This window comes from Ascaphus truei, chromosome 6 (assembly GCF_040206685.1).
Source record: "Ascaphus truei isolate aAscTru1 chromosome 6, aAscTru1.hap1, whole genome shotgun sequence".
NCBI classification, from domain to species: Eukaryota; Metazoa; Chordata; class Amphibia; order Anura; family Ascaphidae; genus Ascaphus; species Ascaphus truei.
Window position 1 is genome coordinate 108,091,462 of NC_134488.1, and position 19,417 is coordinate 108,110,878.

Consider the following 19,417-nt stretch of genomic DNA (forward strand, 5'->3'; position numbering starts at 1 on the left):
AACCGAACACCCATGTGTCCTCTTCACACAAAGGAGACTATAGTACTAGAATGATGTTGAACAATAGTGATAATGTAAACCTAATCTGAGAGAAGAATTGGTTATCGCTTTGCACAAATCTGTAAGAGTAAAGCGTAACATGGTGGCATTTGAGGACCATAAATAAGATATACACACTCACCATTGCATAGTAGTTGCTGTTTACCATGATGGGACTTCTTCCACGCAGGTAAATATATTCCTCCCACCAATCACTCACCTGGCACAAACACAGGAAACATATTTACAAAGTGTATCATTTCATTAGAGCAGGGGGTTCTCAACTCTAGAACCCAGGAGGTAGAAGTAGGGTAGAGCTCTTACATAGTTGGATGCCCACCAGGACTTCAGTTTCAGGTACCACTGCAGCCTGGGCGCCAGCTTCACCTCAAAGTCCTTTGCTAGTGCGGTCATTCTTTTGAGCTCCACATCAGTCATCAGAGGTCTGACGGATTCCAAGTACTAGAAAATCAAGTGTGGCAAAATCAGTGATAATAGCAATAACATTTAAAAAAAATACTAAGTGATCCTCATACAAAATAGTATTGAATCCATAAAATCTGTATGTTTTGTTATTTAGAAATAAAATCATAAGTTAGAAGTATATGACGAGCTGTTCTCGTGTTCAAGAGCTCTTGTCACATGTCGAACACCAAGAGCCATATTTACTAAGCAGCACTCATTTATAAATTACCTTCCCACACAGATTGGTTAAAATGTACACTTCATGGCCTATTCAAGTGAATAGCATCTTCCGGTCTGGAAGGTGTTTGTGGAGTAGCACGTTACTAAATATGACCCCACAAGTCTCCCAGATATTTTCATTAATCTTAAACACAAATCTTCTTTCAATCTATGGAAAGCATTGAGACTCACCCTTTGCATGGTTTGCTTGATTCCTGGTAGTGGGAGGCGCGGTAGTGATGCCTGGTAACTGTACAGCATGGGCTTACGACCGGAGAAAATCTTTACCAAAGTCTATATAAACAAAAATAAAAATGGATTAAAATCAAGAAACTGATTTAAAATACTAATTCTGTATGGAAATTAAAATGTTCTGTGCCACCAACATAAATTTCATGAAGTGCGAAAAGAATGTAATTAAGTAATAATCCCCTCAGAACAGGGCATTACTGGCCAATAATGCCCTGGCTGGAAGAGTTGAAGGCCCGAGGCGAAGCCGAGGGACTTTAACCCAGCCAGGGCATTATTGGCCAGTAATGCCCTGTTCTGAGGGGATTATTACTATTATAGGCTAAATGTAGACTTTTTTCATAAATAATAGACACTTTTGTACACACACACACACACACACACACACACACACACACACACACACACACACACACACACACACACACACACACACACACACACACACACACACACACACACACACACCACCTCTTCAAACACATGCTACACCCATAAACACTGCTGCTGACACTGACACACACACACACACACACAGGAGCTCTATACACACACAAGCTGCTGCTACACATACAACAGCACAACACACACACTGCAGCCACAATAAAAAATGCAGCCACTTACTAAACTTTGCACTCCCCCCCACCCCCCCACCTCTACACACAACACAGCACAACACAGCACCTCTACACCCCCCCCCACACACACGCACCACTGCACCTCTATACACAGCACAGCACCTCCCCACACACACACACACACACACACACACACAAACTGCTGCTACACACACATCCTACACCCATAAACACTGCTGTTGACACTGACACACACACACACACACACACACACACACACACACACACACACACACACACACATATTAAACACAACAGCACACACTCACATACAAACTGCAGCCACAAAGAAACTGCAGACAGCCACTTACTTCTTTGCAGACTCTCTCCCCCCCAAATCAACTGAATCTGCTCAGAAAATCTGTCAGCTCCGGAGGGGGAGGAGTCAACCCCAGGACATACTTGAAAACGAGAGGTAACTCTCAATGTATTACTTCCTGGTAAAATATTTTATAAATAAATAAATAAAACCCGTGGCAGATACGTCCTGACCAATCCCCTGCCCTGTCTCAGAGCTTTTACTTCATGCAAACCAATCCCCTGCCCTGTCTCAGCTGTTCTGAAAGCTGATTGGCTTGAAATATACCCATTGAAAACTGCACTTTGCAAGCTGCTAAATTCCGGGCATTACTGATTGGATAATGCCCGGAATTTTAACCAAATCAGAGAGCAGGATTTTCAATAATGCCCTGAATTTTACCGCTTTAGCCTATAATATAAAATATTATAGGCTAAAGCAGTAAAATTCAGGGCATTATTGAAAACCCTGCTCGGATTGGAGAATGCCCGGAATTTTAACCAATCAGTAATGCGCAGAATTTTAGCAGCTTGCAAAGTGTAATTTTCAATCTGTTTATTTCCAGCCAATCAGCTTTCACAACAGCTGAGACAGGTCAGGGGATTGGTCAGAAAGTATCAGCCACGGGTTGACTCCACCCCTCCCGAGCTGACAGATTTTCTGAGCAGATTCAGTTGAATTGGGTGGTGGATGGGGGTGGTGGATGGGGGTGGTGGGGGGGGAGAGCGGGGAAGAGTCTGCAAAGTAGTACGTGGCTTCATTTTTGGATTGTGGCTGCTGTGTGTGTGTGTGTGTGTCAGTAGTAGTGTTTATGGGTATAGCAGCAGTGCGTGTGTGTGTGTTGTGTTGTGCAGTTGTATGTGTGTGTAGCAGCAGTGTGTGTGTGTGTGTGTGTGTGTGTTGTATGTGTAGAGCGGCTGTGTTGTGTGTAGAGCTGCTGTGTGTGTATGTGTGTGTGTGTAGAGCAGCTGTGTTGTGTGTGTGTAGAGCAGCTGTGTTGTGTGTGTGTAGAGCTGCTGTGTGTGTGTGTGTGTGTGTGTGTGTGGGTGTGTGTGTGTGTGTGTGTGTGTAGAGGTGCTGTGTTGTGTGTGTGTAGAGGTGCTGTGTTGTGAGTGTGTAGAGGTGCTGTGTTGTGAGTGTGTAGAGGTGCTGTGTTGTGAGTGTAGAGCTCCAGTGTGTATGTGTGTATATATGTGTGTGTGTGTGTGTGTGTGTGTGTGGTGTGCTTGTGTGTGTGTAGAGCTACTGTGTGTGTAGAGGTGCTGTGTTGTGTGTGCTGTGTGTGTGCGTGTAGCAGCAGTTTGTGTGTGTTGAGCTGCTGTGTGGTGTGTAGAGGTGCTGTGTGTGTGTGTGTGTGTGTGTGTACACACACACACACACAGAGGGGGCGGCAGTGTGTGGATATAGATATCTGCAGTGTAAGAGTATATAGAGGTGGATTGATGTATTTACCATTTTATTTTAATTAAAAAAATTCTAAATAACTATACAAAAATGCCTATTTATGAAAAAAGTCTACATTTAGCCTATATTAGTAATAATCCCCTCAGAACAGGGCATTACTGGCCAATAATGCCCTGGCTGGGTTAAAGTCTCTCGGCTTCGCCTCGGGCCTTCAACTCTTCCAGCCAGGGCATTATTGGCCAGTAATGCTCTGTTCTGAGGGGATTATTACTTAAGTATCGTTTTGCAGCTGATAAAATGCTGTGCTATACTTCCAAGGCTGGTTCTTGGTGAAACTGCCATAATCTAGGCCAGTAGTTTCCCAAAAATGTTTTGTTAAGGAACCCTATAATTATATTGTGAAATTCTGCGGAACCCCAAACCTCTCTAATAGCGCATCTGTGATCAGATGCATTGTAAGGAACCCCAACCCTCTCTAATAGCGCCTCGTGATCAGATGCATTGTAAAGAACCCCAACCCTCTCTAATAGCGTGTCTGAGATCAGATGAATTGCAAAATACTTTTGTATTTGATACAATTGTCAAATGACCTGAAAATGGCAGGGAAACCCTTTAGGGATGCCTGGGGAATTAATTAAATTGTTCCTAGGAACCTCTGTTGAAAAACATGGAGCTAGGCAGTTGGTACCGTCCTTCATGTGTAAACCGGTATAATTTTGAATGACATTAACATAGTTCGTAATTGATAAAAAAAAAATATTTAAAAAAAAATGTGTTTACATAATACAAACCACACAAATAGGGCACTGCTTACCAGCCATAGCTTAGTGGTAACGGACATCTTGCCATGCTGCTCATACATCCAGCCATGGTAAGACAGGAGCTGCTTCAGAATGTATCTCATGGTCATGATGAGTGCAAACCACAGACCTGTAGAAAACAACAGAGCACTCACAATGCTCTGTCCCTGATGAGATAAATACCCACTGCAAAGTGCAAAGAAACAGAAGGGAAGACAAGCATTAAATCGAAAAGGCAAGACAATTGTAATGTTGTAAATATACACACACAAGATTTAAAAAAAATAAAAAAAACACGCTGAACCAACCCCCACCCCCCACCCAAACTGAAGAGGAAATAGGACAGCAAGGAAAGGAACAATGTTTTTCATGCGATCGTGCTTTAAGAAATGAACTAACTTCAAAAGACTATGAATGAAATCGATGAAAGATTGGCAAAAATATTAACATAGGCACCAGTGTGCGATAGGACAAAGTAATATATACCTCACTGGCAGATGTTCTTTAATCTTCCCAATCATTCCCATGGATGGATCCACGCGGGCATACATGGTCCCCATTATGGCGATAACCACAAAGAGCCAGCTTGAAGGACTGGCAGGGTAAACCCCAGTGATAAAACTATTCTATATGAAGGAAGCAATGTGAAATGGAAAAAAAAAAAAAAGAATCAAATGCTTTATACACTGCGCATCAGTCGTCCATTACCCCAAAGTTTATTAACGTGGTTATGTTCTAGTGGCATGGCCCTGTGATGCCTCCAAACCAGCCATAAATGTTTTTCCATCCATACACCAGTATTGATTTATCCTGTTTGCCACAATTCAGTTTCATCAACTATGGTCTGAGAATGGCTGGCAATGGCCACAGCTACATTTTCTCTAAGATAATAATTTGTCGCATAACAGGGGAAGAGGAGCGGGGCTACTGTATATAATTTAAAGATGGGCAAGGTTTAACGCTTACCCTGAGCCTAGCCAATCTCTTCTTCCAAGAGCGTAGTCCCGAGAGGTAGATCTGTTTAAGTGCCTCATGACTCAGGCGGAGGTCGATACCTTCTGGAGTAACCGTAAACTGGAATGCCACGGCCTGGTGGGCTTCTGCCATTTTGGTATTTTTTGGTTCCTAATCTGTAACAATTAATGGTAGAGAAAAGTGGTAATATAAATAATGTATCCTAAAGCAGAGACTGCTCATGCACTGTTCATCATGGAAATAATACAGTATTACGAAGATCACAAATAAGGCAGAGCTCATGCACTCCACTTGCTTGCGAGAGTGAAACCGCTTACCGTGCCACGCGGTGGTAGCACAAGCAATCCCTGCTCATAGTGCTGGCGGTGATGGGGGGGGGGGGGGGGGTGACGGGGCATGGCTATGACGTCACGGAGCTGGTTCGCCGTGACATGCTGAATCGCTCATGTGTTGCAGCCGCTGCTTGAAAATACACATTTTTAGTCTTTTCAAAACATGGTTGCGCCATCGTGCTCTGTCGTGCATGCGCACTAGGAGCGGCCTCGAAGTGATCCTGCAATTTGTGCTTGGCGCGTATAAGCGCCATCGCACACAGTATGATCCAGGCCTAAGGCTACGGCCCCAGTATCAGCTTCTGCACGCACGCCCAGCGGCGTGTGCATGAGTGAAAACCGCAATCTGCGTGCGGTCTGTGCTTTAGCTGCAGGGGGAAAGGGGGGGGGGGGGGGAATAGTGGCAGGGGCGCAGCCATAACGTCACACAGCTGGTATGCCCTCATTGGCTGCACCATTGCCGTACCGTGGCCAGTGCTCCATCACCACTAGAAAAAGGTACATCTACCAAAGGTAGAGGGGGCGATCGCAATAAACTACTCCTGCAACTTGAAGCGAGGATGATTCACTGCCTGGATACGCTGAGCCCAAGAGGACTCAATGAATACTTTTAAATTGGGTTGTTTCCTATAACGTTAATACAATCACGAAATATGGATTTTTCGATTACTATATCTGCTGACAATAGGATGTTCTCATTTTCCACAACAGTGACTTATGGATGTCGTTAAACCAGTGATGTGAAGTAGGACAGCCCTGGAGAATATATCCAACCTTTTGGACTGCTGAAACTAGGAATTTTTCCACAGCCAAGTTAATTATCAGTATTCTTGGGAGTAATATTCAGGACTTTACTTGAATCATATCCATGCCCTTGTAAATTGAGTGTGTGACATAGTATGCCATGGTTACCTAATGTTTTCCCTTTATGCTTACAGGACTAAGAGTCCAACAGAGTGTGATAAAGTACATTAATGTGGACCATTATGTCTCTACCACACAGACTATGTGATATCAGTCTAATTATTGTATTTATTGGACAGATTCCTTAAAAACTACATAGTCATAGTGTGTATGATTTTCTATGTCCCCCAACCACTTTCTTCACTATTTGGGCGTTTTCATACCTTGCAGCTATATCCACATTATGCTCTCATGCTATGCAAGGTTCCTCTGCTCTCCCCATAGTCAGTGGTGCTCATCACGTTGGCACACGGTACTAGGTATATTTCCCTTACAAATGCTATAGTGCTTCACAGCCATAGTGTCGGGTTGGATCCTGAGCATCTGCTGCGATTTTCAAAATGGCCGCCGTTCTAGTTGCCCTGGCAACGAGTACACATAGACCACACATGCGCAGTAGGGAAATCAGCATTGTGCATGCATAAGGGGATCCCAAGCAAAGATGGCCACCCACCAGGTTCATATATCAGCGTCATAGAGATTGTGGGAGTACAGATGTGGCATGATTTTAACTAATTAAATGTTCACATTAATTATGTTTCACCTGGCTTTAGGGGTTTAAATGTCTCACAGTCCCATTCACCCATCCACTCATTGCACCACCTTGAGAAACGTCCCGTTTGGGGACTGAGACGTCGGTTTATTGTGCCTTGTTTTGTCTTCATTACATATACCTCAACCTAGTGCGGTCTACTGATTTCGTGCAACAACGGCATCAAAAAGGAGTACTATAATGTACTCACCGAGTTTAAAGCATTTGGGGTGCAATTTATAAATCTCCAAAACAGCATCACCCGGACACCATGGGACTTTCCACATCACCTGGAAGTTACCCCACATGAAGATGTTAAGCGTCCCATCATGAAGAACGACGGGAGAGCAAGATCCGGAACAATGCACCACCGATTAAACGTCCCGTGCGGGGAAGGTCGTTAACTCCTCTTTTTGCTGTGGAAAACTGGCCCACATCTCATGTACAACGTGACGACATCCATGTCCCTCCGAAAAAGCCCTACACGTTTTGTCACTTCACAGGTGACTTCATCAGCCCCATATTACACGCCAAATGTTTTTAACTCTCTCTTTGATTAATTATATTATAGCAGGGGTGCGCAAACTTTTCCCCCTGGGTCCCCCCCTTTTACCTCCTCTCGGCACCAAATGATGCGTCACCATGGAAACAAGGTAAGAATTTACAGAGGTCTCATGCGCTGGTCCCCTGGCATTTAATTTAAATGCTTTGGGGGAAGAGCGTTGGGCCTCTGTAAGCGCTGCGCCCCCTCACCCCCAGAAAAATTGCACGCACCCCAGCATTATAGAAGTTCTTTATATTTCTATTAAAATGGTCACACATTTATACGGTATGGAGCGTGGGCTGTTTTTTAGATACATTCCTGGTTGTGATTCTTCCTGAAAGCTGCCTAAGGCCACGCTTATAGTCTTTGCTACGTCGATGCGGACGGCACGGCTGCTGAAAAAAATCAAATTGAATGGACTTCCAGCGATCGCGACCAAGCCGTCGCTCCGCTCCTACTATAAGCGCACGCAACGGATTCAATACATTTGCGCACGATAAGCGCGGCCTAAGTCTCCTGCATTTATTGAAATATCTGAAGATCATTTAGGAGGACATTCCTTTTCCTCTCCCTTTGCATTGCGGATGAAACTGGTATCTCTCCGAGACTTATCTAGTATTCTTCAGTTCATGGGATTTATGTTTAAACTTTGCATGTGTAGATTTTGGGATATACTGTTTTCAAACTGATCGATAGTCTTTTCACTCTATAGTACACTTCTAATCTTTTATGTTGAGTAGTATTCATACTTTCACTTAATTACACTAGAGATCACATCACAGTTTTGGTTAAACCTCATATTTTCAGGCATTTATTCACATTCATATATACTTGTATCTCGATTTGTCCAGGCCTGTCACTAGCACCATTGTGCCACAACTTCAAGGACATTTTTTTCCTGAAGAGAAGCAAAGATGCCTGAAAGAATTCTAGCAAGTGGGGGCACTCCCTGCCCTGAACAATACAGACAAGTAGGGTGTAGATATTGTCAACAGTAGTAACTTTTGTATGCACAAAGGTCATAGCTCCTTTAGCATTCAGTGAAGGAGCAGATCCCTGTACCCAAAGCACCAATGGAAACTGTACAGAATGTTTTTTTGCAGAAACTCCAGTTCTCCTTAATTACCCTTTTAAAAACACAATCCCACAAAGTCACATTGCCGACTTCGATACGAATGGATAAAGGTGTGTTACCCCAGACATCTCTAGATTGAAGAACAATGGGCGACCTTACTGCTAAAGCTTTTTGCCAACAACAAAAAAGGGCACCTAGCCGCTAAGGTAATTAAGCCGTTTTTATTTTAATAACACGGTATTGAAGAAGTGGGACTCCACTCTCCACCGCATTAATTTCAGCCTCGGGAATCCCTGCTTCCCGAGTTACAGGCCCCGGTATGGGGTGCCGGTATCTCCATGCATTGTTTAAATGTTCCGGACACGTGGTCCGTGACGCAGGATATTTAAACATGGTGGAGATACGGGCACCCGATACCAGGGCCTGTAAATCGGGAAGCAGGGGGTCCCCGAGCCTGAAATGAATGCGGTTCAGCTCCAGAGACCCCCTGCTTCAATACCGTGTTATTAAAATTAAAAAGCACTGTGATCGACTGTTAGAGGTACGCAGGGAGAGTGACTGATTCTGTCTACTCTCAATGCGCGTCTCTTACAGACTGATGCAGCCCGGCAGGATTCACACAGCGCGAGTCCCATTCAGAAGCCGCCGCGATGCCCGCTGTGTGAATCCTGGTGGGCCATTAACCCATGCCAAGCATTGTGCTGCGGACGGTCAACTCTTGGCCCGCTGTGCAGCAGCACATGCTCTGCGGCAGCTGATACAAGTGGCTGCATTGGTATACACAAACTAAGGTGTATTTTCAATCATACATAATAAAAAGTTCTACAATTTATTTAAGCCACATAAGATGTCATATCGAACTAGGTTTTAATAAGATAATTAGCACAAGGATAGAAGCCTCCTTTAAATATGCGTGACTGAATGTAAATAGAGAAGTCATCAGATGACACCATCTACAAACAATCTTATACAGTGGTGCTATAATAAAATATATTTGGACTGTTTCCTTAATAGTAGAGGGATTAGCAATTCAATGGCAAATAAAATCATCATAATTAATTATTGCAAACAGTATGGTGTCCGCTGCTCCAGCAGTGAATGGGTTAATGTTCTTAGAGGGCATGTTGTGCGAGGTCCTTCAAAACACTCAAGCCACCAGAGTATCATGTTTAGTTTCCCAAATGAGCTTGCTTACTGTTTACACAAAAGTATCCCTGGATGGACAGTGTCTGAAAAAACGTTAAGGCTTCCAAAGGTGCGTATAATAAACATGTAAACCGTAACATAGCGGTGTTGTCCAATTAACATGCGAAGATGCAGTGAAGGTTCAACAGTTTAACAGCTCATTTCAAACTGAATGTACAGATGTATCTATGCAGCAGCTGAAAATGTTCTGGAAATGTAATGCGATTGCCACACCAACAAGGATTATAATTAAGTAATAATCCCCGAAGAACAGGGCATTATTGGCCAGTAATGCCCTGTACTGAGGGGATTAATACTATTATAGGCTAAATGTAGGCTTATTTCATAAATAGACACCTTTGTATAGTTATATAGATTGTTATTAAAATAAAATGGTAAATACATTAAAGCACCTCTATATACGCTTACACTGCAGCGATCTATATCCACACTGCCGCCCCCTCTACACACACAACACAGCAGACAACACAGCAGCTCTACACACATGCTACACTCAAACACTACTACTGACACTGACACTGACACTCACACACACTGCAGCTACAATAAAAAATGCAGCCACTTACTAAACTTTGCACTCCCCCCCCACCTCTACACACACAACAGCACCTTTACACACACCCCACTGCACCTCTATACACAACACTGCACCTCTTCACACACAACACACACACAAACACTGCACCTCTATACACAGTACCTCTATACACACACAAACAAACTGCTGCTACACACACACGTTACACCCAAAAACACTGCTGCTGACACTGACACACACACGGCACTTCTACACAGATATACAACACAACAGCACACACTCACACACAAACTGCAGCCACAAAGAAACTGCAGACAACCACTTACTTCTTTGCAGACACCATCTCTCCCGCCCACCCCCTCCTCAAATCAACTGAATCTGCTCAGAAAATCTGTCAGCTCGGGCGGGGGAGGAGTCAACCCGTGGCTGATACGTTCTGACCAATCCCCTGCCCTGTATCAGAGCTTTTACTTCAAGCAAACCAACCCCCTGCCCTGTCTCAGCTGTTCTGAAAGCTGATTGGCTGGAAATAAACCCATTGAAAACTGCACTTTGCAAGCTGCTAAATTCCGGACATTACTGATTGGATAATGCCCGGAATTTTAACCAATCAGAGAGCAGGGTTTTCAATAATGCCCTGAATTTTACGGCTTTAGCCTATAATACATATTATAGGCTAAAGCAGTACAATTCAGGGCATTATTGAAAGCCCTGCTCTCTGATTGGATAATGCCCGGAATTTAAGCAGCTTGCAATGTGTAATTTTCAATGTGTATATTTCAAGCCAATCAGCTTTCAGAACAGCTGAGACAGGGCAGGGGATTGGTCAGAATGAAGTAACAGCTTTGAGACAGGGCAGGGGATTGGTCAGGAAGTATCAGCCACAGGTTGACTCCTCCCCCTCCACAGCGGAAAGATTTTTTGAGCAGATTCAGTTGAATTGGGGGGGGGGGGGGAGGGGGGGGGGATGTGTAGAGTCTGCAAAGTTTAGTAAGGAGCTGCATTTTTTATTTTGTGTGATTGTGTGTGTCAGAAGCAGTGTTTATGGGTATAGCAGCAGCAGTGTGTTTTGTGTTGCAGCAGAGTTTGTGTGTGTAGAGCTGCTGTGTGTGTGTGTGTGTAGAGCTGCTGTGCTGTGTGTGCGTGTGTGTAGAGCTGCTGTGGTGTGTGTGTCTGTGTGTGTAGCGCTGCTGTGGTGTGTGTGTGTAGAGCTGCTGTGTTTTGTGGGTGTGTGTGAGTGTAGAGCTGCTGTGTTGTGTGTGTATGTGGTGTGCTTGTGTGTGTGTACACAGAGGCGGCGGCAGTGTGTGGATATAGATATCTGCAGCGTAAGCGTATATAGAGGTGGTTTCATGTATTTACCATTTTAATAAAAAAATCTATATAACTATACAAAAGTGTCTATTATTTATGAAAAAGTCTACATTTAGCCTATAATAGTAATAATCCCCTCAGAACAGGGCATTACTGGCCAATAATGCCCTGGCTGGGTTAAAGTCCCTCGGCTTCGCCTCAGGCCTTCAACTCTTCCAGCCACGGCATTATTGGCCAGTAATGCCCTGTTCTGAGGGGATTATTACTTAAATATGGAACTATTCAAGAAACAGAACCCACGAGAGGTTGACTAGTATTCAAACGTGGACTCCCCAGATTCAACAACGTATGCAAAATAAGAACAAAAACAACAATGAAACCGGAAGACTTTCACTTAAAAAAATTCTCACAGCACAGGATTGTTACTGGAGCAATTTCATTTGTTTGGTCGAATTATACTTAACCTAACCACAAACTATAGCGGTTTTGTGTAGTCTGTTGTACAGGGAATCTCTGGCCTCAAATATAAAAAACATTAGAAAGTGGTGTCTGTAGATCAACTGCAAGTATTGGCATCTAGTTGGGCGATATACCACGATAACAGAATCTCCCGATATGCCGATATTGGAGATAATCTGTTATCGCGATATTACGGGATGCCGGTGCAGTGAGAGCAGCTTTAAAGCTGCCGCTGTTCTGTCTCGTTTTCCTCGACTCCCCCCTCCCTGCATCTGAATGCTGACTCAGAGGGAGGGGGAGGAGTTTCGGACAGCATGGGGAGAGATCATGTGAGCAGAGGCAGCAGTGAAAGGTAGAAGCCTCCACACATTACTTTTGTTAACCCCTTCCTCTCTCTTTCCCCTCCCCCCTCGGGGCACAACCCCTTCCTCCATCTCTACTGAAACCCTTAACAACCTCCCCCCATTCCATGCCTGCACTTCATCCTCTCATCCTCTCATACCTACACTGCTTTGCATTACTCTCACCCTTTATGGAAATGTTAAGAAATAATTAAAAACTGATTTTTCGACAATTCTTGATTGTTGAAAAAAATCTGTCATAGATTTTTAATATTTTAGAAGTAAAATGTGTTATTAAATGGAGGGAGTGTCGCCGGCGAGAGTGATGGGATGAGGTGTTGGTGAATGAGGGAATGCTAGGGCGATGGGAGCAGTGTAGGTGAGAAAAGGTGAAGTGCAGACATAGAAAAGGATTGGGAATGAAGGTCTGTTTATTCTAGTAAATCTAAAGATAATGTATTTATTTTGAGAACACATTTTATTTAGATTTACTACAAAATATTCAGACTTATTTTAACTAATTTATCGAAATATATATAGATATATATATACACACACACACACACACACACACACACACACACACACACACACACACACACACACACACTTTAATATCATTATCGTGGCGCGAATTCTGATATCGCCCAACCCTATTAGCATATCAAAACTGCAGCAACGAGGGATGCCACCTGATTGTTTTTCACAGATGGTAGGACCACTGTGTAACCGGGCATCATGAAAAAAACCCCGACAGATGTCCTTATTTTTTGAGAATAGATTGAGTTGACAAAAAGAAATAAATGGAATGTCGCACGAAGATTGCATATTGAGTTGTAAGCCAGTGAAATCTATGCTTAACATCAGATTGATTTTCATATTGCCAAGTCACAACATTACACAAATATAAACAAAGGCACAACTGAAACGTGCCAAGCTAGTCCCAAGTAAAAACACCATGTTTGCTTTGAGTGTTATTATTCTAAGTCTAAGACATACATGTATAAATAATAACTATTTCATATAATGCCCTTCACCCAATTGGGCTCAAAGTGCTTCAGTTATCGGTGTGCTAGCTCAGTGAAAATGACTGAGCCGCTGATTGACCCACCTGTGCTGGAGCAGGGATATCCTTAAGACCTGACCTGTTGGGGTTCCCTGAGGACTGGAGTTGGGAAACACAGAGTTACTGTATAGTGCGCGGTATGCAGCACAAAGGAATTTTACAGAGAGTCCATGCCCAAATGTGCTTACAATCTAGGTCAGTGGTTTTCAACTTTTTTTTGATTAGGAAACCCCAGAATTCGATTTTGAAGTTCTGGGAAACCCCAACCCTCGCCCCCCCCCCCCCCCCCCATCACACCTCTCTCTTTCTCCTCATTCTCCTCCTTATGCACCTTCTCCCCTTCAATCTCCCCCTTGCGTGCGCGTGCGCGCACGCGCACACGCGCACACACACACACACACACACAGTCCCGACTTTTCAGGAGTGAAGCACTTGAAATGTGTTCCCCCTCCTCTTCCTCCCTGCGAGAGCGCACGCTGACCGGGGCAGACAGAGAAAAGAATAGCAGTGAGCTGCCGGCTGCCGGCTGCCGGCTTAGCTCAGGAGATGCCGGGTCACTGCTGCTTTCGGTGCCGCCATGCTGCTGGTCCTGGGACTGCTGGGAGAGCTGTCCTGGCTCTCCCCCTCTGGCGCCCGCAGAACCCCCATTGAAAACTACTGATCTATGTTTTGGTGCCTGAGGCACAGGGGGATAAAGTGAGTTGCCCAAGGTCACAAGGAGCGGATACCAGGAACTCAAATGAAGTTCCCCCAATTCAAACTCAGTGTCGTTATCATTCAGTGTCTTTTACTCCCCGAGCCGCTCCTTATCCCTTAATTTCTTGCCTTTCTAAACTCTGGCAAGATCTGAAGTGCAACTCTTATAAAACTGTAAATCTATAAATGCAAATCATTGTTTTGTACTTGCAGTAGAAATAAAACTGATCATATACAGAATTGGGAACCAACTGGTCTACCCTAGTGTGATGCAGCATCAGAAACCACAAGTATAACTTAAATTAGAGAGTGCATCAATAAAGAAATTCCAGAAGCATTACATAATATGAACCATGTGATGAATATATTGAGCAAAGGTCACAACGCACACAAAGTTAAACGTATGCACTTTAGCACACCCTTTGGCAACTTTCCCTGGTTTCACAGAACTGTAAAGCAAAGAATACAGTGAGGGGAAGAAAAAGGTGTGGGATGCTTTGTACGTGTTTAAAAATGATTTTCCAAGTACATCTTACAAACACCTGCAGGTAGACAATGACCGGAAATTACTCCACCTCTCTGCTGGGAGACAAGATACGTATATGAAAAGATAAAAACAAGCAGCGTGCATTGTAGAGGGACCTCCATACATTTTACTTAATATCATTATTTCTCTATAACTAAGAACGGCAAAACCGCTTAGGATGAAAAAAGAAAAAAAAAAACAGCAATTTCTATAATAAAAATATTATTGAACAATCTAAGTCAGGGGTGGCCAACTGCAGTCCTCAAGGGCCACCAACAGGTCAAGTTTTAAGGATATCCCTGCTTCAGCACAGGTAGCTCAGTGACTCAGTTGTTCTGATCTATGGCTAATTAAAAAAAAAAAAAAAAAACCTGTTATAAGAGTTGCAAACGTGGCTGTTAATATCAAGCAATTTTGGAATATTGCAGAGATGGGGAGAAATCATCAGGAGAGTCAATTGTTATTGTCTATAAATACGATCCAAGTGCGCTATTTTATGCAATATGTTGCACACATGAATCAATAGTATTGTTTACATTGTGTAACATGGTTACATCTTCATATGAAAAAACAGACTTTAAAGCAGCAATCTACCTAAAAATTGAAAGTTATTTTTTTCAACAGGATTGGAACCAGAGTGTCCAGAGCTGAATCAATATTTGCAGCTGCGCAGACCCCTCCAGTCCCGGGAGATATACAGTTTTAGTTGCCAGTGCATTTCCTGTGTTTTTTTTTTTTTTTAAAGACGTCAGACGTCGCTGGCTGTCATTAAACAGGAAGGTTTATACTGGCCTGGTCTGTTGTGTCCATTTTGTTTCCCCAGAAAGGAAGAAGGTCGACACCTGAAACTGAATGCATCTTGGGAACCCCTTTCCCTCCCATAAAAGAAAAACAGGTTTGCTGAATTAAAGAAAAACAACTTTTGAAAGTTAAAGGCCTAGACTTTTTTCATTTTATTTTTTTAAAGCAACCTTGAAAACTTTAGCTGTGGCAGCGGTACTACGACGACACACAAGTCATAAAACAGCTTAAGTGAACACCGTACACGGTGCAAACCAGCATCGTTACCAAGACATTGCCTGGAAACTTGAATCTGCCAACGAAGGCCAAAAAGCCATTACGTGGCTACTGCAATTAGTTATCAAGACATTCGTGTGCATACAAAAGTATGAATGGTAGAAACCAGATCATGATCGTGTCTTTATAGAAAGACAAAAAATTTAAAAATCAGAGACAGCTATTACATTGAAGAACGGGATGGGAGATCTTGCTTAAATGGAAAAACTATGCAAATTAATAACCATGCTCTGAAGAAAAAAGGAATCTAAAAGGGTGTTATAAGACATACAAAATCTATCCAGGGTCACACCTGAAGAGCAATTATATTTTTTTACCATCTACAATGTGTATATGTACATTTTACTGACTTCTTTGAGAGTGTGATGTCAAACACCGCGGGTGCATCTGAAGCTGCAATCCCGCTTACTTTAAGACATTTAACTGGGTGGTTCTCCGGAACGTTACTGTGCCATTTTTAGCTCCAGACCAGACTCTCAGTTTGGGTTGCCAATGCTTCTGTACGAGACCTCAAAATGGCCTTCAAATATCAGGAATTAAGACATCCCTGGACTGGAGCTAAAAATTGTGCAGTTTAATCCAAGTCAAAAAAAAGCATAAGGAATAAAAAAAAAAAAGACAATAGCATTCCAAATTTTATCAAAAACCTTCCTTTGTGACACATAATAAGCTGGAGGATTTGGATCTTAATTGTAGATCATTACAAAACCAGGGTGAACCTGAAGTTAGATATCAAGTCAACCTCAACAACGATTAGTTATGTTTTTCTAGGAAATGGTTCCACAGCAATCCTTTTTACACCTTAATTTCTATGTTAGAAGTATAAAAGATGCTGAAGAAGCACAAAACAAAAATCAGTGTATTTTAGAAACGCAGCATACATAGCAGTTCTGACAACTGGGTTAGCAAGTTGCCCATTTACATGGGGAAAAGATATGGACCTGTCAGGTAGCCATGCGGCTGCATGGTGAAACTTTGCCCTACTGATAATGAATGACATTTTAAACTGGTTGGAGACTAGGCAGCCAGAACAAAAAAACATTCCTGGGAGAAAAAGGAGTCTAAGAACTTATAAATGGATAAAAATAGAAACATGTAGCAATATTTTCCTGTACAGAAGAATTCACACAAAGGCATGTAAAATAGAAGCAAACCGTGATGACCCCGCAGGTATACACAGACACCAACAATCAAACAAGAAATGCACTCAAAGGGAGAGTCACAAACATTACAAAAATATATATAGCAATTAACATGCACGTGTGAACAATGTGAAGATACACAAAAATGCAGCACAAACAGCACATGTATCTCACCTGTCCTGTACTCGTCTGTTGCTTCCGTTATTGCATGGGTCAGTAACTGTCAATTATATGCATATGTTACCGATTACACTTGAAAAAGTCCCATAAAAGTATTTCAATTCAACCAACAACTTCTTAAAATGTAAAAATCGGTGTGTGTGCGACGATACAGTACAGGAAAGCTGTTGCAAACAGTTGTATTAACACATTATGTGCGGGCCATGCCTACTGCAGAGTCCTGTGCTACTGAAAAGTAATAAGACGATCTGGAGTCAGCTGTGCAGGCACAACTACAAGGTAACCACAGGAACGCAGAAAGGGACACCATTAAGTTAAACTACTGTCCTCTGATAGCCAGGGAACAGAAACCAGCAGGTGAACTTATCTGCTTTATAACTGTGACCTTATCTCATATCACACAAGCTATAAAAAGGTCTTATTGCCTCCTTTTTACCTTTTTTTTTTCTTACCTTACTAAATGACAATAGCTCCTGAGAAGTGAAAACCCACTGCACTTTGTTGGGAGAGAAGCAAAAATCGACCACGTTTTAGTTGGTCTTTTTTCGCAATCTGCTCTGGGTGAAGCCGATCTTGTTACCTCCTCCAAACAGGTTCAACGTGTTTGCATAAATCAAGTCAACGCCTCAGATGTTTGCAAGTGTAGGGGAAGGCAAAGCAGGCAGATCCAAGGGAAGATGAGGGAATGCTGCTGTGTAGGAGGGGCTATATCAAACTAGTTTAACCTGTGTATGTTATTTGAGTACCTATGCCCTAGTTGGAAACTTGTGGGACAATTAGAGGTTAAAGAGAGCATCACTTGGAGAAATAATGTTAATGTTTAAAATGTTTATTGTATGTGTATTGTATGTGGTTCCATACCACCGATTCTCTAACCTGTGTAATCATCTACAGAAAAAGCACAGCAAAGGTTTGGTTGAAGGTGTTTGAGATGCTTTAGACAGTATCAATGGTAGGTAATGCAGCAGAGGTTGGCAGTCATTTCTGTTTTTTTGGGATCCCTGTTCCCTAAAAAGAAAAAGTTCATACGGGACTTCCCTTACTGTAGGACAGGAGGTTTACTGAATAACACATAAGTTACTGATTGCATTACATGTGAGGATAGTGAATAGTAAGCACAAACTGACCATAGATTGTATGCTCTTTGGAGCAGGGACTCCCTTTCCAAAATGTTACTGTTATGTCTGAATCACTTCTTCCGTTTGTGTTATTTATATTATTTGTTATCTATATGATTGTCACGTATATCACTGCTGTGAAGCGCTATTTACATTAATGGCACTATATAAATAAGACATACTGTACAATAGGTTTTTTCTCTTTCTCCTGCCTCACGGATGCGTGATCGGCACAAACGGCTGCTTAAACTGTATCCTGGACTGCATGAGGAGGCCAGGGGTCCTACCTCTATGTATGTATGTATGTATGTGAGTCCTGTTGTTCATCATTTGTTTATTAATTATTAAATGTTTTTCAAACCCCACTGACATCGTGCCTCACTTTTCCTCCAACTACCCCCCCCCTATCACAACCACTGGGGAGAGTCCCTATCTGATGCCCAAGACCGGGGTTAGAACTCTATGCTGATTCCCATTGAAGAACAGCTCACATCGGGGGGAGATGCAGATGGGTTAATTTAACCCCAAAGTTACCAACTCTCTGCAAGGACTCACACTTGGCCGTGTGAGTACAGATATATTTATATATTTATTCCACAACCCTTTCAATCACCATTTACCTGATGTTGGGAGTGACTGGAATTGTATAAAGAAGGATACCATATACCGTGTCCGCTTACACATGGCCGTGTAAGTGCATTAGCAATTTTAGCAAACCCCCAGCATCATTGTTGTAACCACAGTAATTTTGTAATTGTATTGTTCTTTTATGCTTCTCCAATCCCACGCTCCCCCATTGCTTGTCTGTTTCTGTATCTTTGTAAGGGCTCTGGATTAACCGTTTCCTGGGGTTGAAGCAGAAGGGAATTTTAAGCTGGCTCAAAACATCTGTCAGAGAGCCGCGGTTTAACTGACTGCCACACTGTAAGCACACCCTTTATATTAAACTTAAGGTAAGCGCCAGGTTTTTCTTTTTTCTTTTCCATACTGTACAATACAATGGTGCCCTGATTTGAGAGATTTCTGCATGAGCATATACTATTAAGTATACGTTCAATCCAACCTCTAGTTTCCCTTCAACACATCTGAAATAGTTAAAATGTGACACACACACACACACTTTTATTGAGAGTTAAGGGAAAAATAACAGCAATGCGAGTCTGGATAGATGGTGCAGACTTTCGGGCCCCTCCCCCGGAGCGTGCCCGGGCAGTAGTTAGG

The 19,417-nt window shown here is 42.8% G+C and overlaps 1 protein-coding gene across 5 annotated transcripts in view; it reads right to left on the reverse strand.

Moving 5' to 3' along the window:
* CPT1C (carnitine palmitoyltransferase 1C) overlaps positions 1–17,689 on the reverse strand; it is a 38,877-nt gene extending 21,188 nt beyond the window's left edge. For 2 of the 5 annotated variants that reach the window (XM_075605692.1, XM_075605689.1), the window contains exons 1-7: positions 17,531–17,688; positions 5,079–5,242; positions 4,599–4,738; positions 4,127–4,298; positions 916–1,017; positions 364–501; positions 182–259 (exon numbers count right to left, since the gene is read on the reverse strand). In XM_075605692.1, the coding sequence (XP_075461807.1) occupies positions 182–259; positions 364–501; positions 916–1,017; positions 4,127–4,298; positions 4,599–4,738; positions 5,079–5,219 (771 nt within the window). In that variant the 5' untranslated portion in view covers positions 5,220–5,242; positions 17,531–17,688. Of the gene's footprint in view, positions 1–181; positions 260–363; positions 502–915; positions 1,018–4,126; positions 4,299–4,598; positions 4,739–5,078; positions 5,243–10,603; positions 10,664–17,072; positions 17,119–17,530 lie in introns of those variants that run through there. The other 3 variants (XM_075605690.1, XM_075605691.1, XM_075605693.1) reach the window with 3 other exon arrangements.
* Between the last annotated feature and the right edge of the window lie 1,728 nt (positions 17,690–19,417).